The sequence below is a fragment of the Mauremys reevesii genome, linkage group 2 (genome assembly GCF_016161935.1).
Source record: "Mauremys reevesii isolate NIE-2019 linkage group 2, ASM1616193v1, whole genome shotgun sequence".
Classification (NCBI taxonomy): domain Eukaryota; kingdom Metazoa; phylum Chordata; order Testudines; family Geoemydidae; genus Mauremys; species Mauremys reevesii.
Genome location: NC_052624.1, coordinates 95,600,917 through 95,621,909, shown reverse-complemented (window position 1 = coordinate 95,621,909; position 20,993 = coordinate 95,600,917). Strand labels below are relative to the sequence as shown.

General features: G+C 42.4%; 1 protein-coding gene across 2 annotated transcripts in view; it reads left to right on the top strand.

The window, feature by feature from the left end:
- The first annotated feature begins 11,029 nt into the window (after positions 1-11,029).
- Positions 11,030-20,993, top strand: part of EGFR (epidermal growth factor receptor) — a 224,850-nt gene continuing 214,886 nt past the window's right edge. Inside the window, exon 1 of one of the 2 annotated variants that reach the window (XM_039522515.1) lies at positions 11,030-11,206. Coding sequence is in view for 1 of the 2 variants with exons in the window: in XM_039522513.1 (XP_039378447.1) it covers positions 11,870-11,966 (97 nt within the window). In the remaining variant the exon portion in view is untranslated. Of the gene's footprint in view, positions 11,207-11,462; positions 11,967-20,993 lie in introns of those variants that run through there. The other variant, XM_039522513.1, reaches the window with a different exon arrangement.

Sequence of the window (20,993 nt, the reverse complement as noted above, 5' to 3'; positions counted from 1 at the left end):
TCAGGTGTAAATGGATACAACTCCGTGGACTTCTGTGGAGTTTCATCCAGTTACACCAGCTGAGAATCCAGCCCTATGTTTTTCCCTCTAAGCCTTTAATAAATTAAAAAAATAATCCCTCTTAGAGACTGAAGTGTCAGATGTTAATATTAATGTAGTGGTTAACCACAACATGGCAAATACTGTTTACCAAGCAAGCTTGATTTATTCAGTGCTCATCACCCCATGTGTAATTAGGAGTATAGAGCAGTAGTGTCAGTACAAGAAGTTAGCTTTACCAACTTTCAATTTCAGGGAGAATCTCCTGAAGGTGGAGATCCTTCACTTCTGAAATTATTAAGAAAAGATAGTGAGACTCATTCCTAAAACATCGAACATGTATCTTTCACCATCTCAGATACCTCAAACCAAAACCCAGAGAAAATAACAGAATTTTAATAATAGCATTTTATAGTGTTTTACAGGTCCAAAATATTGTATAGACACTAACTAGTTAGTCCTCAGAACACTCCACCATGGTAGGTAAGAAAGTGTTATCCCCAGTTAACAGATGGGGAAACTGAAAGAGGAAAAGGCAGACACTTGCCTAAAGCAACACAGTAAGTCAGCACTGAGCCAGTATCAGAGCTCAGGGTGAGCTGACTCTTAAGTAAGTGCTTGTTTCTTGCAGGAGAATTTATTTATTTTGGGGTAGATTTTCAAAAGCACATAGGGAATAAGAAACAGAAGGCCTATTGAAAGCCAATATAACCCGTGCTCGTACCTCCCTTAGATGCTTTTTGAAAATCTCTTGGTTTAATTCCTTTAGTTTCCATTTTCTCTGTATCAAGATTAAAACAAATTTGGCATAAAACATTTGTAATATAGTCTGTATCTTGGAAAACTTAATAAAATAAAACTTGGCAACCCTGGTTATCTTTCAAGACAAGTTTGCATGGGTCGTTCAATTCAGAAAAAGTTTCTCATCCTCTGCGCGGGCTTGTTCAAGTGAGTCTGAATTCCATTCCATGTTATGTCATTTTATGGTGAGATTTCAGAGATAACAAATTGAGGTCAGTAAGGGATCTGTGAATGACAAACCTCAGTATCATGCTATGCATGATGCGCTCATGCTGTTCCCATTAACCTTAATCTTCTTACTAACCTTATAGTGCACTGATGAGGGAATGTAGTCTCTTTAAACTAAACTTTAAAAAATGGGGGGGGGGGAAGGAAACATTCAGACCTATTGCAAGCAACTCCAGTTCAATTGAAGTCAATGGAGTTGTATCCTCCTACACTAGGTCTGAATTTAGGCCATTATGCCTGGCTTGCTACCCCATGCCACTTAGGTGTTTTAAAGCAGGCAATTGTAACATCTTTCCTAATTGCTCTTCTTTTTGTTAGAACCTGCAAGGTTAGAACTTGAGACTTTCAGTTCTCTGACACCATCACCTCAGGCTTAGGCTGGTCTCCCATGGGAGGACCCTTTAAGGCTGGGCTCAGCAAGAAGTACCACTCAGCAGGACCAGAGAGGTGGCCTCAGACAGCTCCCTGATTGGCTGATAACAGTATATAAACCAGGAAGCCATGAAGGGGAGCTGTCTGAGCAGTTGTATAGACTGCTTATCTCTGCTCCAGGCCCTGCTTGTGGGGGACCCTAGACTCTGGCTTCTGACCCCGTGTGATGCCTGACTCTTGGTTTGCCCTCTGGTCTATCCTGGACTCTGACCTCCCAGTACTTGCTTGGCCTGACTCCTAGCTCTTGGTCTGACCACTAAATCTAATGCCAGTATCCTGGTTGATACAATTTTAAATTGTGGCCATACAGAAAACAGGGAAAATCTTAATCAACTAAATCCAACTGTGGGATTATTTGCAATTCCTGCAAGACCCTCACTGCCAAAAGGCTAGATTGGGCAACTCTTGTGTGAATGGGAAATTTGATCACACAAACAAGCCCATTAAAGTCAGCAGATCTACTTGCGTGAGTAGGGTGAGTAAGGGTTGCACAATCTGGCTCAGACTAATGGAGAAATTAGATTACTTCCATTTCAAGGCAGCTTGAGTCATTTTTTTGCCTTCACAGAATCAACATCATGGAAAAAGGAAATACTTTCCTGTAAAATATTAACTTGGATTTTTAAAAGTGACTAAAGGAGTTAAGTGCCATCCCACACTGAATTTCAGTGGAAGTTGGGGGCCTAACTCCAATAGCCCCTTTGAAAATTTCAGGATTAGTTCTTTTAATTCTAACCAAACAAACCGAGTGTGTGTGTGTGTGTGTGTGTGTGTAGGGGATGAGAGGGGTTAGTAAAAGGAGGGGCCCACAGAAAGACTGGATTTGTTCAGAGCTCTGGTGATGCGTTCAATGGTTAAAATTAGCTAGGTCCCTGGTTTTGCAGCCCCAGCTGAAAAAAAAAACAACCAACGCATACAGTTAAATAAAGAGTCTTTTGCAATTGGTTTGTTGATGATGAAGGTACGTGATACAACAGGATCTGAAATAGCCCACCAGACCTGATTAAAGGGGAGGACAATGTTGACCAGCCCCAAGCTATTTTGTTGCATATTTTCTGCTCATTTCAGCATACCATGTTATTAGCAATGATGCAGAAAAATGCATTTTCCCTGCTTGGGAGGCCTTCCAGCAAGGAGAGGAGCATGCATTTGGAATTGGTATTATGTTAATTTCAGGTTGGCAATAAGTAATGTTTATTTTGGATTGTCTTCTGGTTTGTTGAACTTCAGTTTGGGTGAGAGAGAGGAAACTATAGTCGGTCAAACCTTAGTGGTAACCAGGAAGGCAAAGATTGTCCATCTCTCTGAACAGGAGAGCCTTGTTGGCAAGGCTGAAGAGCTAGCAGCTCTGGAAGGACATGAGAGAGAGTTGGTATGAAGGAGAGGGATGGAGAGGATGGATATTCTGAGATTTGGATTAATCAATAGGGAGGTGCAATGAGCATGGCATTCAGATTACACCCTTCATACACCTCTTAGGTGGATGGACCCCCAAAACAGCACTACAGTCATTCTGCTGAAGCTGGGAATGGGTGACAGGGTATGGATTGCTTGGTGATTACCTGTTCTGTTCATTCCCTCTGAAGCACCTGGCATTGGCCACTGTCAGAAGACAGGATTCTGGGCTGATGGACCTTTGGTCTGACCCAGTATGGCCATTCTTATGTTCTGCTAGTTCCCATATCTGGTGGTTTCTAGGTAAAAGTAAAGGATTGAAGTTGTTTGGATTTTGAGTTTTGGTTCAACCCATTAAAAGACAGGGAAAACTTGTTAAATTAAGCTTCAGGTCCAGAATTTCAAGTGCCCTACAATTTGTGATTTTGGTTTGTTCTAGAAATAAAATGTGGAGGGTAAGGAAAACAGTGAGGAGAGGAGAGCTCTGAGAAGGAGGAGCAAGGGGGAGAGAAAAGAAAATTCAAGTGGAAAGGTGGAAGAGATGAAACCACAAGGATCAAGGAGAAACTGCTCAAGAGGAAAAAGGTTAGTTTGTCTAAGAAAGAGAGAGAAGAGAGAATCCTTCAGTGGGAGATAAATTGAGATGGGGGTAGAAGAATAACATGGAAAGGGGGAAAGAACAAGGAGAACATGTAAAGATGAGAGCAGTATTTAAAGACAACCACAATTCTTCCAGTAGTGAACTGTATTGATTTATGTTCCTAAACTTGTCTCTATTTTCTGCCTCTCTGAGCGGCAACTGAGACCTGATCTAAACTTTAAAAGGTTGACCAGCATAGCTCCAACAGTAGTGGGTGCATTGGTTTTTTCTTCCCCCAACATTAGGGTGACCAGACAGCAACTGTGAAAAATCAGGACGGGGGCAGGGGTAATAGGCACCTATATAAGACAAAGCCCCAAATATCGGAACTGTCCCTATAAAATCAGGACATCTGGTCACCCTACCCAACATAGCCATGCAGTTATACCAATATAAGTGTACTTATATTAGAATAGCTTGTGCCAGACAGGCGACTGAGCTTAAGCTATTCCAATATCAGAATATTTATAAAGATAAAACTGCATTCATACTAGAAGATTTTGCCATAAACATTAATCTTAAACAAAAACATGGTCTATGAGCACTGAATGTTTTTCTGTAGAAGCATAGCCAAAGAGAAGTCATTCATGGGTATAATCGATGAGGATAAGAATGCTGCAAAAGGCAATGATGTGTCTATGATCATTAGCACATCCATTACTTTTATAGGGCTGAGAAAAGAGTTGTCAGTCCCATGTTAGCTTTCAAAGAGAGATTCACCTCCAAGTTGTGTATATCATCCTTTCATCTACTGCTGGTTATTGGATGACTGGGTCTTGGAATGAAGTAGAGGATAGAACTGTTGGCCTCAAAACATTGGGAAATATATTTTGTTTGAGTGAAAAATTCAAAAATAAGATTAAAATGTGAGCAAGTCAAACCCAGAAACATGTTGGTCTCCATCATCCAAAGTAATGAGATCTTGTTCAGATGCATGGAAATCTGAATTTTTCAATTACTAATTAGCAGCAGATAAGAACTGGAGGCTGCAGATATTTTGGGGTGTCACAATCCCTTGACATACTTATATCAGATTTAGATGGATGAATAAGAAAATAATTCCATTAGCTATTCTGTTCATATTATTCCTTCCTTTGTCCACTGACTCAGTGTTATAAACTCATCAGGACATGCATCACTTCAAACAGGTTATATTTTACATCAACTTTCCTATATTTGTCCTAGCCATACACCTCATTTGCTGGGAACACTTGAGGAGCTAGTGCTTGGAGCAACAGTTTGCTATGTTGGAATGTGTTATTTAACTGAGGGTGGATGTTGGGAGAGGTGGCAGAGAGGAAGAAGCTGACTTCAGATGGAAAGGACTAGATACAATATGTGATCCCAGTCCAGGTCCAACTGATTTACATGCTCAATCCCTGTTCTGGGGTACTACACGAGGCAAAACTTCTATTAACCGCAACGAGAATAAGATCAGGGCCCTGTCATTTTCTGCTTTGCTAAGAAATCATTCAAAATGGCAGCATACTCAGTAAACAGGAGTTGTAAAGAGAGGGCAGAATACGGGACTGAACAAAGCTGCTTCCTTTATCAAAGAAGTCTGCATTGTGATCATTATGTAATAAGCAGTTTATTAATATGGACATTTTAATAATAGCTGTCTTGTATAATTATGCAGTCTGTAATGAGCAAAATTTATATTGAAGTCAGGTGCTTTGACAACAGATTACAATCTCATTGCTATAGTATAAATATACATGACATTTGTCCAAGAAAAGTAGTTACATAGCATACTAATATAGATACCAAACAATAACAAAATTTTGAAGTAAAGCAAACTGCTTATTCTCTATATAGGAAGCTACTGGACTACTTAGGAGCAAAGATTTTATAAAGGGTGTTCGTCATCATCATCCCTACAGAGAGTCCTGAGGTCCTCTCAGTCAAACTCCCAATGACTTCATTGAAAGTTTTGCTTAAGTAAGGACTGGCTAAAGACTTCAGGATTCGTTCCAGTGTTAAGGATGTGGAGTAGCACAGGCATATGAATAACACTTCTTTTTACTCACTCTTTTCTTCTGAATCTCTTTAGTGGATAGCAGTGTCAATGCCAAGTCCTCTGGCAGCTTTAGAGAGATTTCAGAAGAAGGGTAAGTAATAAGCATATGGAAGCTACAATCATGTATTGCCTTTGATAGTTATTCTGTTCATGTGTTGCAGTCTAATAATTAGCAATCTTTAAATTGGATATTGACTGAGTTTTATCCTCACATTTGGCATTTCGTGTATTCACCTTAAGTGATGTCCAAAATACACCCGGACTGTTGCTACATATTGAACAAAAGTGGGGGTTGTTTTCATCACACCCAAAGGAGGAGCTATGCTGGCAGAGAATAAATAGATAGCTGACAGTTAGAACTAGGAAAATCTATGATATCAAAAAAATTTCCATTCTGAAACAAAATGAAAGCAAACAAAAAATAGAATTTTCCTGCAAAATGAAAATTCTAAAAAAACTTCACTTTGGATCAATGTTTTGTTTTAATAAAATCAAAACATTTTTTATTTTTTTAACTTTAAAAAAGTGTGTTAATATAAAAAAATAGATTTTGTTTTGAAAAATCGCTGTGAAATGAAAAATTAAATGAATCTGTTCTGCGTCATTGAGTTTTATCCTAAACAACATTTTGTTTAAATCAGCATGTTTTTTTTAAACAATATTTTGATTTCAACAGAAGCAGCATTTTTCATCAAACCATTTTGGAAAAGAAATTCAGACCAGTTCTAACTGTGTCACTTGTGGTGTAGGATTTTGGGGCAAACCAAATCTCAATGTCATACCCATGCATTAGGCCGGGGGTCAGCAACCTTTCAGAAGTGGTGTGCCAAGTCTTCATTTATTCACTCTAATTTAAGGTTTCGCGTGCCAATAATACATTTTAACATTTTTAGAAGGTCTCTTTCTATAAGTCTATAATATATAACTAAACTATTGTTGTATGTAAAGTAAATAGGGTTTTTAAAATGTTTAAGAAGCTTCATTTAAAATTAAATTAAAATGCAGAGCCCCCGGACCGGTGGCCAGGACCTGGGCAGTGTGAGTGCCACTGAAAATCAGCTCGCGTGCCACCTTCGGCACCCGTGCCATAGGTTGCCTACCCCTGCATTAGACTTTATATGGGTGCCCATTTGAAGTCTGGGAATAATCCACTGCTGCAAATACCAGATTTATTTATTTATTTTAATTGACTGAGTACTCATGGAAGGTGCTTTATTTATACACTGTTGACTGAAGCCCTCTGTTATCCACAGAACAGGACAGCATAGCTAGTGACAGTATAATCTTGAAATTAAAAACCTCTTGATTTGGACACAGTCACATGTTCTGTAAAGAAATATTGACTAAGGTATTTATGGCAACAAAGGCTTAACTCCAGTGCCCATCTGTGTACCTGCCCACCTCTTCCTACATTCTGTTATGCAAACAACTAATATTTGTGTCTATGTGGATACATATAACATATGTGATATATATATAGTGAGTATCTTCTCTGTAGGCAGCATGATCTGAGGGTTTGTACACAGCATTTAGGATTAGGACCTCCTGAGTTCTATCCCCAGTTCTGTCATGGACACTCTGCCCTGCCAAATTACTTCTCTAAGGCCTGATCTACACTACGAGCTTATTTCGAATTTAGCAGCGTTAAACCGAATTAACCCTGCACCCATCCACACAACGAAGCCCTTTATTTCGATATAAAGGGCTCTTAATATTGATATCTATACTCCACCCCGACGAAGGAAGTAGCGCTGAAATTGGTATTGCCATTTAGAATTAGGGTTAGTGTGTCTGCAATTAGACGGTATTGGTCTCCGGGAGCTATCCCACAGTGCACCATTGTGACCGCTCTGGACAGAATTCTGAACTCGGATGCACTGGCCAGGTAGACAGGAAAAGCCCTGCAAACTTTTGAATTTCATTTCCTGTTTGCCTAGCGTGGAGCACTGATCAGCACAGGTGACCATGCAGTCCCAGAATCAAAAAAGAGCTCCAGCGTGGACCGTACGGGAAATACTGAATCTGATCTCTGTATGGGGGAGATGAATCTGTTCTATCAGAACTCCGTTCCAATAGATGAAATGCCAAAACATTTGAAAAAATCTCCAAGGCTATGAGGGACAGAGGCCACAACAGGAACTCGATACAGTGCTGCATGAAACTTAAGGAGCTGAAACAAGCGTACCAGAAAGCCAAAGAATGAAATGGATGCTCATGGAGGGAGGGGTGACTGACGACTGAAGCTATCCCACAGTTCCCGCACTCTCTGAAAACCATTTGAATTCTTGGCTGAGCTCCCAAAGCCCGAAGAGTCAAAAACATTGTCGTGGGTGGTTCAAGGTATATGTTGTTCCCCCGTCCTCCCCCATGAAAGCAAAGGGAAAAAAATCCTTTCTCGCCTTTTTTCAATGTCACCGTATGTCTACTGGATGCTGCTGGCAGACATGGTGCTGCAGCACTACACAGCAGCATTTCCTTCCCTTCCCTTGCAGCTGGCAGACGGTACAGTAGGACTGATAGCCATTATCGTCGTCCAGTGAGTGCTCCTGGCTGGCCTCGATGAGGTTGGCCGGGGTGCCTGGGCAGGGCCGGCTCCAGGCACCAGCTTATCAAGCAGGTGCTTGGGGCGGCAACTCCGGAGTGGGGCGGCACTTTCAGCGATTCGGCGGCAATTCAGCGGAGGGTCCCTCACTCCCGCTTGGAGCGAAGGACCTCCCGCTGAATTGCCGCAGATCGTGATTGCGGCTTTTTTTTTTTTTTTGGCTGCTTGGGGCGGCAAAACCCCTGGAGCCGGCCCTGCGCCTGGGCAAAAATGGGAATGACTGCCAGGTCATTCTCTTCTTTAAGCTTTGTCTAATGGAGATTCACTCCTGCCTGGAATATCATAGCAGCTGGAGGCTGCCCTCCCCTCCCCTCTTTGATCTCTGCTTGCAGAGGCAATAAAGTCAGTGTTGTTTCAAATTCATGCATTCTTTATTACTTCATCACACAAATGGGGGGATAACTGCCACGGTAGCCCAAGAGGGGTGCGGGAGGAGGGAAGCAACGGGTGGGGTTGTTGCAGGGGCACTCCCTAGAATGGCATGCTGCTCATCATTTCTGCGGGATTTCTGGGGCTCTGACCCAGAATGGCCATTTGTCTCTCTGGTTCTTTAGTAGGCTTGCCTGATATTCTAGGCAGGACTGACTCTCCATTAGACAAAACTTAAAGAAGGGAATGATCTGGGGAGTCATTCCCATTTTTGTTCTTGCGCCCCCGACTGACCTCACTGAGGCCGGCCAGAAGCACCCATGACAGCAGCAGACAATACAGTGTGACTTGCAAGGCAGCAGACGGTGCAGTAGGGCTGGTAACCGTCTCTGCTAACTTTCAAAGGCAAGGGGATGCTGCTTTGTAGTGCTGCAGTACCGCGTCTGTTAGCAGCATCCAGAAGACATACAGTGATGGTGAAAAAAGGCTGAACGGGCTCCATGGTTGCCATGCAATGGTGTCTGCCCGGGCAATCCAGGGAAAAGGGCGTGAAATGATTGTCTGCCGTTGCTTTCACGGAGGGAGGATTGACTGACGACATTTACCCATAACCACCTGTGACAAATTTTTTGCTCCATCAGGCACTGGGATCTCAACCCAGAATTCCAATGGGTGGGGGAGACTGCGGGAACTATGGGATAGCTATGGGATAGCTACCCACAGTGCAACACTCCGGAAGTCGACGCTAGCCTCGGTACATGGACGTACACCGCCGAATTAATGTGCTTAGTGTGGCCGCGTGCACTCGATTTTATACAATCTGTTTCCAAATATCGGTTTCTGTAAAATTGGAATAATCCCATAGTGTAGACATACCCAAAGAGTGTACAGCGTAGACATGCCTTTAGACTTCCATTGGCCTTCGGTTTAGGTCATAAGTGAGGTGGGAGTTCACTCATGATCAGTCAGTTTCATACAAATTCACATAGAAAAGATGATTGACCATAGATAAAGTAGATGTGAAATTCTCCAGCTCAGAATTGCAGATGGTTTCACAACCAGAATGTAAAACATTTTCAACACCTAGGACTTCTGTGTGTTCTTTTATTGGGTTCATATTTTGAAGATGGTTTCTTTCTTTTGTTTAGTTTGTTTTTCAGTCATCACTTTTTTGATTTCCTTCTTGTTGATTTTTAAAAAGCCAATAACCCTTAATTATTTTTTTGTAAATGATATCTTTATACTGCCTGAATATATATATTTACCTGAAGAATTGGTTTGGGGTTTATTTGGTTTTTGGTGAACCCTGTTAATGTCTGGTCCTATTGCCGTATATAAACAAGTTAGCACTCAGGAGGCTAACAGTCTGCATTAAATAAATTATTCTTGCACTATCTTCAAGGAGGTAGCTACGTTAGACTTTAAATTATACTTTTTTCTTTTGCCTCCTGTGACAAACTTCTTTCTCAGTGGCGTTAATCCAGCATCCATCCTTAAAGTGCAGTTTGCTACCTTTAGTATGTGCTGTTATCCCACAGTGCTGCAAAGATTATTTATATTGGCTCTGTGTGATTAAAAAATCCTATTTGTCTCAGCTAAATGAAAGCTAGCAGATCTACCCAGAATGCATCTAATAGTGTAACAAGATTTCCAGATGCACAAATTCACAATATAATGCTTGCCATATAAAAACATCATTTACTGTGGCATGTGTATGTATGTATAATGGCTTGTACAAGGAAAAATACAGTAATACAAAACAAAGATTTATTTATTTTTGTTTAATTCAGTATTCCTTAGTCAAGTAACACTTCTAATGATTTTTGGGTTGTATAAAGATTGGAAGATCCAGGTCAAAACAGGAACAGAAGCATACAGTATAGCAAAAAAAAATTAGTCCCAAGTAGGATCAGTGCCAATGGGACTGTGAGTTACTGGGGGAAGAAAGGATGCATAGAAATAATGTAGTTTGTCTTCATTTTTCTCTCTCTCACACAAACTCCTTAAAGTGTTTTGGGGTAAAATGCACACAGTAGGAACAGGATCAGTCTCATAGAAGCCAGTAGCAAAACTCCACGATCTAGTGCTATGTCATAAGCTTTTCAATCATTAACTTCGCAAGGTAATGATTGATTGACTGACTTTTCCCTATGAGGTCCTTTATGAAGCTCTGTTGGCGTTTTTTAAGAAGTTCATCTGCAAATCTCTCCTTTGAAAGCAAAGGCGCGACCGACTGGTTTTAGCCTCCCAAGTCCCGCCTCAATCACCCACAATTACTCCTTATCAGCCTTTTGTTTTCTGAGAGAGTTGCTCAGTAACTTATTTCCATTCTCGCCTCCTCAAGAACACAGGAGACCAGATTTGCCAGTTCGCGTTTGCCAGCCATCCTACTCTTTCTCTCACGCAGAGAGGAGGGCTGATCCAGGGGTGTAAAGCAGGAAAAGTCCAACAAAGTCAGGCCACATCTCGTGTAACCGCCCCAAAAGAGAGCGAGTGAATGTGCAAGCGAGCCGGGCTCCAGCCCGCTCCTGGCTTCCCTTCTGAGCGTTTACCAGCAGTGCCTAGCTTACTCTGCCGCCTGTTGACGAATCGGGGAGACTTGAGGCAGAGCTTTATTCCTGCCCTTCCCGGGAAGGGGGCCGGTGGCGGGCAGGGCTGCAAAGCTGCAGCCAGAGCTAAGGTGCGATCTTCTCTTTAGCAAAGGCTCCAGCTGAGGGGAGAGATGCCCGGGCTGGGCAGGGGTGGGACAGCTGGAGCCAGGGCCTAGGGAGACGGGGGCAGGGAATTTCCCTCGCTTCCTCCCCGCCCCCCGGCCAGGTGAGCGCCCCGGCCAGCCCCTCACCTGGAGCCCAGCAGGGCGAGGCGCCGCCAAGGCCGCCTCCTCCCCCTGCTCATCCCCGCCCCCGTCCCCGCCGGCCCGCCCCCTCCTGGGCGGGCGGATTCCCCCGAGGAAACCCCTGAGCGCGGCTGGCTCGCTCGCTCGCTGCGTGCGGGGAAAGTTTTGCTGCGAGCGGAGGCGTTAGGAGGAGGGGGAGAGAGCGGAGCTCCCTCAGCCCCGGGCGCGCAGCCACCGCCGGAGGAGGAGACCCGGGAGCAGCCGCCGGCTCCCAGCCAGACCCCGGGGCACTTTCTCCGCCACGCACGTGGGGTGGGAGCCGCTGCCAGCCGCCGGGGAGCCCGGAGCCCCTTAGCCCCCGCGCCGCCGCCGCCGCCTGGTGCCCGGGCAGCAGCTCCGCATGGTCTGCAGAGCCGCGGGGCGCGGACCCGGGGAGAGGAGCTGAGCGCCGCCGGAGGGACGAGGGAAGAGCCGCGCCGAGCCCCCGGGATTAGTTCCCAGCCCGGGATGGGGGACTGGAGCCGCCGGCCCCGGGCAGCAGCCGCTGTCCTGGTGCTGCTCCTCGCCGGCTTCTGCCTCAGCGCCGCGGCGGAGGAGAAGAAAGGTACCGGTCGCGCCCCGGGGGGCGCCCTAGTGGGGCGGCTCGGGGGGGGGAGGCGGGGAAGCTTTAAACTTTCCCTCCGGCTCCATAGCTGGAGTTCCGGGCGCTGCCCCAGCGCTGCGCTGTCAGGGCCGGGGGGGCAATGTCCCAACTCCTTGGCCGCGCTGTGACAGCTTCGCGGCGTGCCGCTTCCTGAGTCCGGGGCTTGCTGTCTCCTGGGGGGGGGGGGGGGGTCACACCGCGCTGCGATCTCCTAGGCTGGCTGACGGACGATGTCAGAGATTTGATCGGCCCCTCTGTTAGCTCCCACGCTGCCCTTTACGAACTAGGGGGCTACGTTCTGCCCTGGGGTGTGACCCGGCGGCACCTGGCCCGGTGAGTTTCCGAGGCAGCTTGGTCAAGCAATCCCTCGCGGCGTGTCCGCGTGCACATCGTGTCAATATCCTTGGAAGTGTTTTAGTGCCTTTCGGAAGCATCGGTGGGGTAATAAGCCACGAGGGGAGAGGCGGTGACAGGCTGCTGTGTCGGTTTCACAAGAGGTTTGGTTGCCCTACTAAGGGGTTACTGCCCCAGGCATATGATCGTCTTCCTGTAACTAATACAACAGGGGTGGGGGGAACGCCACGAATGATTCACATGCATTCCTGAGCCAAATAACTCTTGTTCCATGCAAGCCTAAGTTTTATAACAACTGCAGTGATGTTGGTCTCTTCTCTTGTCATTCTCACCTGCTCCTGATCGTTTCCTGAGCATTGTTTATCTGTCCGGCAGAAATACCTCAAGGAAAAAGCTCAATATGTGTCCATTCCCTCCACTCTTCTTAAAAACGGGAAGCACTTGTACGTGTGGTGCCCAGTCTAAACAAATTGGCAAGCTTTATGAATGAACTGCATGTCTCTTACTGTCAGCTGCGCTTGCTGTTTCTCTCACTGACCTGGGCATATTGAAAATTGTGTAGACTAGTTTACTGCAAGATTTTAATACATTAAGGAACCGGTTTCAATGTAAATCAGCTTCTGGCTGGTCAAACTCTTCTTCTCCCCTCCACCCCCGTTTTGTAAGTTTCAAGAGGAGGCAGCAAACTTCAGTTCCAGGGAAAATCGTTTTTATCTTGGAAATCCTCCAATAACAACAACACAATGTAGATTTTTGTTAAAAAATCGCTTGAGAAGAGATCTGATAGTTTTAGAAAGTCTTTTAGAACTGCTGAGCATAAGTGAGTTTGCATTTCGTGACTCTGGACAATAAAATCATCTTTGAAAAGGAGAAACACGCCTTTTAGAAAAGCTAATTACACAATCTTTGAAATCAAGAGACACTCTGGTTCTAAGAAGCAAGTTCGTACCTGTCGTTGATGTAATGAGGGCAGGGTTTTGGGGGGAGTTGACTCCCTTTGCTGTGATTGTGCAGCTCAGATAAAATTGTTTTGAAACACAGACTGAGTTTAGGTGCAAGGGTAATACTAAAGGTTATAGTATTAAGAGGTAGCAATTGTTATTGTTTTATTGGTATTACTGTCCTGTCTACAGGCCTAGGTATGGACCAGGACACCAGTCTATTAATGGCAGTAAAGAAGTGATAAGGAGTATGTTTTTTTCCCCACAGTATCATTGTTTGGCAGTAGCTTTTCACACCAGGAGAGTTAGACCTGTTGACAAAGATAGAATGCAGTATGCCATCTTCAAAATGCCAGTTGCCTGATAGTTCACTGTAATGTATGATCACAAAAGGTGAGCAGAAGAGTGCTTTTTGGTGGCATGTTTTACTGCTTCCATTGAATTAACTGGTAAAATTACCATTGAAGTGAATGATACAGGATGAATCCTCATATGAGAATCATAAAATAGCAGTTCCAAATTTTAACATTTCTTTCAAAGTAATAGGTGGATGATAGATCAGACCATCATCATGACTCCAGAACCTGCCTCACGGTTCAGGTACATGGGATCATCCTTTTGATATTACATATCCTGAGCCCTGACTCAGGGGTGCTGGAACTAGGGATGCTGGGGGTGCAGAAGCACCCCCCCTGGCTTGAAGTAGTCATAACAACTAAATACACTTGTTTCTGCTTTCAGCCTCTCCACTATAAAAACTGATACAGCACCCCTGTCCTGACTGTAAATCCAAACATATTGTAATGAATTTATGCAGCAATACAAACCAATGAAGTGCTACAGTAAACTAAAATGATGCATCTGAGAAATTTTAAATTGGATGTACTTCTGAGCATTCACTTTTTAAAAATTTCAACTGAATGTCACTTCTTTATTATACAAAGAGCTGATTACTCTTTTCTTTTTTTGTATTTAAAAAAAGAAATCCGATGCTAGTACAGTGCTCATTAGAGTGCCAAAAATGTACAACTTTAAATATATACCGCCCCTGGAAATTTCCACTACATGCATCCGACGAAGTGGGTATTCACCCACGAAAGCTCATGCTCCAAAACGTCTGTTAGTCTATAAGGTGCCGCAAGACTCTTTGCTGCTTTTACAGATCCAGACTGACACGGCTACCCCTCTGGAACTTTAAGTTTAGGTTTTGGTTAAGGAGATGACTTCAATGTCAATTTTTTATAAAGTTATATCTTTCTCCAAACTGTGAGAATTAAAAACAAATTTCAATATAGCTGAGAGACAACTGACTTTATTGTTGACTTTTTAATAATAAAAAAGGAATCATGAACATTCCAAAACCAAACAAAACAGAATTATTGAAAATGTAAACACACGAGATCAGAATCTGTCTCACATGTGTTGGTGTAAACCCAGATTAACACAACAGTGAAGCTAACATACATTTTCACCAATCCAGTCACAGTAATAGTTTTAATAGTAGTAATTTCCAGTAATAGTCGTGCCAGTTATTGCCTAGTGCACTTTATCAATAGCAAACTGAAGTGTAACTGGCAAATCAGTGGTAGCACTACTATTCAGATAACCTGCTTTCCACTGTATTCTGCATCAGTTTAGTTTTGATTTTCAGTGGTCAACCATTCATGTGAGCACAGTATTATACACTGGGAATGTGCAAGGCTAGATATTGGGTAACTCATTAACTACAGAGGTTCTCTTCGGTTTCCCATAGTGTCTGGTGTTTTGGATCTCTACTTTTCTTAAGGGTTTTTCATTTATTAATTTTAATATGAGAATTGTCCAATACAATGCAATATTTGTACATCACTAAATGTATATTAGTGTGCATGTTTATGGTATCTTTAAATTATTCTGTAGACTGCATGGAACAAAGTGTTTTACTCATGTTCAGATATTGCTTTATACTGCTAAACCAATGGTAAAAGTTTCTTTTACAACTTTTGGGTCACATATTGTCATCTGTCTACCAGATACCAATGGGAATTGCATGTACGGGTCAAGGACATTATATGGTCCCAGATTTGTATCACAGCCATATATTACGCTACATTCTAGCGCAGAATTCCCATTGACTTGCAATGGTAGTTTTGCATAAGAAAAGAAGGTGGAATATGCCCTTTTAGCATCTATGGGTTTGTCTACACACACATACTTTTTGTAACAAATTAACTGTATTGGTTTAGAAACTGATATTGTTAAATTGGTGCAAACCCTGGTGTAGATGTGGTTATACCAGCATAAAAGTGTGTATATTAGTATAGCTTATTTTGATAAAACAACATAAATTGTTCAAAAACTGTGTGTTGATCAGACCTTATTCTGGTACCTTATGTCTGAAAGGCTTAATCCTACCTGTTTAAAAACAAACACACAACAAAAATGTAAATCCATCCACTTAGGACCATATTTTACCCCCAGCCTTAGTGCAAAAATTTAATTACCTTCAAGGAATTTCTCAGATGTAAGGAGGAAACATATACATTTGGCTGCACTTTTACTGCCATATCATATATGGCCCTTGGTTTTCATCCTCAATCTATGCTTCTGGCAAAAATGGTCAGATTAAAATCTTTGTGTGAACAAAATTATTCTCAACAAAAGATTGGGCCTTAAATTAATAATATTTATAGGAAATATATAGAAATGTATAAAATATATGCATAGCTGAGAGTAAAAAATGCTAACATACTGTATTATTTATTGCAACAACAGCGTATTAAGTGCTTTACATACAATAAAGAAAAAGGGTACCTGCTCTTGAGACTAGTCTAAATCCATTGTAATCCATTTATTAATTTAGGGAGACAAACTCCTTCATGGAGTGTCAGACAATCTCATGATATTTCTGAGGGCTGGCTCTTGCATTTGGGTATGTGTGTTTGCTGTAATCTTTGTGATAGACCAGTTTTAGGCAGCAGTATAAGTGACTGGTCCAACCAGTTTGTTCATAATGTTACAGTTCTTCCATGTTCCTTTTAGATCAAACCTTACTTTGTTTTGTAACTCTTCAAGAACAAGCATAGTGAACGTACATGCCTGCCTTAACTCACTTTCATCAGATTGCTTGTATCTTGATGAATTGGTTTGTCATAGAAGTTGCTGATATTCCCAGTGGTGCTTGGGTTATTCCAGATCTCGGTAATGCGTATGTGCATCACGAGGTACAATCACCTTGTATTTATGAATATTGTATTTAAGAACTGTACTAAGTTCACAGTTATGCAGAATTAATAATCAGTATGTCATATTGTTTGCCTTTATATCATACACATAATGAATATTCCTGATTTACAATTACAGGAATTTCCCTCTAATTGCATTTTAGAAGGCAAGTTTCTACCTGGTAGAAATAGCCTCCTAGCCAGAACAATCAAAATTTTGCCTAAGCTTCTTTGGGTTTCAACCTGCAAAGACTGTGGTAATGTTGGCATAACGTGAAAGCTATTTAAAAAGATGGCAAAGATCTTATTTGACCCCATGCTGGAAAGAGTGTGCCAGCTTCTTGTTATGCAGATTTGCAATATGGCCATCATGTTAGATCTGTGGTTGCCTCTTGATACTTATGTAGTCGCTATTACCATGAATAGGTTTTTGCTACAATTATTCATGCCTTTCTCACCTCAAAATTAGACCACAGTAATGTTTTCTATTTCAGGTTACCTCTAAAGACCATTTTGAAACTAAAGGTAGTGTGGAATCCAGTGTGTCTACCTCCTAAGCTGTGCTTCACACATAGCTGTTGTACTGGTGATGCGTGAGCTGCTATAGCTATCAGCCAGAAAGTCTGCTTCTCTTCCCAGGCTGTTGTGCCACAGTTGCAATTAGCATAATCTGTGGTCAGTGATGTGATATTACTTGAGGGGCCCTTAACTCCCGAACTTGCTTGTCATGTAAGAATGGTCAAACACAGTCTAGACATCCTGATGATGAGGGTGGTAGATTCATAGATACTAATCATTGAAAGTCATCCCCTCTTAAGCAATGCTGTCATCCATCCTTATCACCTTTAATGATTCCATGAAATGCATAAAGACCTTAAGGGCTGGTGATAGAGTTTTATCTAGTATATGTTGGTCCAGACACAAAACATTCAGCTGAGTTTCACTTTGAACTTTATGGCCATGAGGTCATGGTACATGTTGTGGGAGTCTGTTATTTGATACCTCGTTTGGACTCTGACATGTTGAGTTGACAATCTTTGTTAGACTTATTAGCACACATGATCTCACTCTTTAACTCGTATCATTTTTATTTTGTTTGTTTTTCACATGCACTTTACTGCAAGGAAGGACAATAGTGCTATTTGGTTAGTGTGTACAGTATGAAGTCTGATACTGTTTCTGTCTATATTAAACGGTTTGCTATAACAGTTCTCTGGTACGGTAATTCTTGGCTTTCAACTATGTCAAAATAGACTATAATACTTCTTTATTTAGGGCCTAATTCTGCCACCTTAATAATACCGAGTAATACTCATTCTGCAAGTATTTTGGGAACGAGGTAACACTCGGCAGGAATAAAGGTGGCAGAATTGGCCCCTGTGTGTGTGAGTTAATGTATGTACAGTGGGGCCCTATCAAAATAAGTAATTGGTTATATTGCAAGAAGATTGCTTATTTACTGAGCCAACTATGACATACCTTGGCTGTTTTCCTCACAGGGAAAATGTATGCATATGGGTGGCACGGTTGTGCTGTCAATAACTTAACAAGAGCTCTCAATTTTTGCCTCTTTAGCCTGAGCACAAGTGCTTGCAGAATAGAGAGGGTTGAGGAATCTATTCGTTAGTTTTCCCATTTAAAGAAAAAAAGCCTTCTTATAACCATAATCAACAAAGAAGGCAATGTCAATTGGCAATCAAACTTATAAGTGCACTTGCTGCAAATAGTTATACTAAGGGTATATCTATACGTGCAGCACTGCAGCGGCACACCTGTACTGATACAGCTGTGCTACTGCGGCGTATCTGGTGAAGACACTCTAAGTGGACAAAAAAAACACCTTCGCAAGCAGCATAAGCTATGTCAGTGGAAGAAGCTGTGCACACAAACACTTTCATCGGTGTAACTTATATGTAAAAGCAGCAAAGAGTCTTGTGGCACCTTATAGACTAACAGACGTTTTGGAGCATGAGCTTTCGTGGCTGAATACCCACTTCGTCGGATGCCGAAGTGGGTATTCACCCATGAAAGCTCATGCTCCAAAACGTCTGTTAGTCTATAAGGTGCCACAAGACTCTTTGCTGCTTTTACAGGTCTAGACTAACACGGCTACCCCTCTGGTGTAACTTATGTTGCTTTGGTGTGTGTGTGTGGAATATTCACACCCTGAGGGGTGCCAACATAGGTTATGTCTACACTACTGCCTAAGTGCATTTGAGGAACAAAATATTGATAGTAGAGTACAATGCTCAACTTATGTAAATTGAACTGGTGTGTGTGTTTAAAGCAAGGGTTTAGTACTGTATGTGTTTTGTCTGCTGACAGCTCCATCTCTGACATGCACAGCTCCTCCACCTATTAAGTTGGTATTTTAATTAGCCTCCTCTAGTGTGTTATTATGTATGTCTACGCATATGAAAGTGAGTATCTGTGTGTTCATATGTATATACCAATATATGATAAATGCAAATGTATACAAAATCTGAAGTGCTTTTTTCCTGCATTTTAATTACCAAAAAATAGAATACTTGCTATTTAGATGGTCTTTACATATGTGACATCTTCTCAGTACAATGCAAACATTTAAGTAATTGCTGTGGAAAGTGCTAATGGCTTGCACATTAGCAATCACTGATGTATAAGCACCCGTTAACTGCATCCCAAGACTCAGTAAGGGTATGTTAAAGCTCTGTAAGGTTATAGAAAGGAAGGTTAAAGCACTCACCTTGTCTGATAGTTTAGGCTTTGCAGTTCCTTTGTGTTGCAGAGCAGCTACACAAGGAGGGTAGATTTCAGAGGAGAAGCCCTGTTAGTCTGTATTTGCAAAAAGAACTGGAGTACTTGTGGCACCTTAGAGACTCATAAATTTATTTGAGCATAAGTTTTCGTGGGCTACAGCCCACTTCTTCAGATGCATAGAATGGAACAGCAACAAAGAATCCTGTGGCACCTTATAGACTAACAGACGTTTTGCAGCATGAGCTTTCGTGGGTGAATACCCACTTCTTCGGATGCAAGTAGTGGGTATTCATCCACGAAAGCTCATGCTGCAAAATGTCTGTTAGTCTATAAGGTGCCACAGGATTCTTTGTTGCTTTTACAGATCCAGACTAACACGGCTACCCCTCTGATACTTGATAGAATGGAACATATAGTAAGGAGATGTAGACTCCTTTCAGGCCATATAGTCTCTTTAGCAGCTTTAGGCCAGGTCTACCCTAGGAGCGCTCTGCTATAGCTACACTGGTCTACTATATTGGCAAAGTGTTCCTAGTGTGGACACAGCTTATATTGGCAAAACTGCACTTTTGTCGATATGGTGTATTCCTGTCCCCCCTTCTCCCCTCCAAGCAAAACAAGCTATGCTGGATAAAGCACAGTTTTGCCGGTACAGTTGTGTCTACATTGGAAGCTTTGGCCCACACAGTTATCAGTCACAAATCACACCCCTGACTGACACAGCTTTGCTTAGCCATGTCTACGCTATAGAGTTAGGTCAACATAAAGCAGCTTCTGTCAACCTAAATGTCACTAAATTTATGTCACTAAAATGTAGCTCCCACTCGCTGATTACACTGACTTAACTCCACCTCTGTGAGAGCTTAAGTTAATGTAATTAGGTCGACACAGTGTCAGTGTAGACTCTGCGTTGCTGACATCGAGTGTCGCTGCCTTTCAGAAGCCATCCCACAATGCCTCACACTGATAGTTAAATTGGTGCAAGTGTTCTTGGTGAGGATGCACAACGCCAACACGAGGGGTATAGTGTGGACATGCAAAAGCGATTTAATCACTGTGGTGGCTGTACATCAACATAACTTAGGTTGATTTAATTTTGTAGTGTAGACCTGCCCCTAGAGACGTCTCAGGTGTAAATGTTGGGCGCTGGGGAAGGAAGAGGAGACTATGAAGCTGTGAGGCTATGGGGAGAGGAAGAGAAGGGCACAAATCAGCTGCTCAATGGACAGGGCAATGGTTATTTACTTGAGGTTTCTGCAAGAAGAGAATTACTTGTGTCCTGTTCAGTGAAACACTGTTTACAAAGTGCACTCAAGTAAACATATTACAGGAAGATAATATTTGATTCAACATCAGTTTATGCTCGAAATGGGTAACTGCCAGGGCCTTGCAGGTCAATCTGCTACTGCAAAGGGGCAATGTAACTTTCACAATTCCTCTCTTAGGTAGCTAAGTATTACTTTGCCTATTGGCAGATTTGGAATCTGAGGCACAGAGAGGTTGGGGAGAGCTGAGATTTAGGATTTTGGCCTCCAGCCCCATGCTCTAACTATTAATCAACACTGTCTGTCATTTTAATGTAACCCACCTCCCACTTCTCCAGTTATGCTTATTGTCAAGCTTTGAAATGATATATATTTCATTCAGTGCTCTATTTCCACTGGTGCACACATGTAAAGTCTGTTTAGTATTTGCTGGGCTTGCAAGGACTGTGTGCTTCTATGTTTCTACAGCTTCTGTCACAAGGTGTT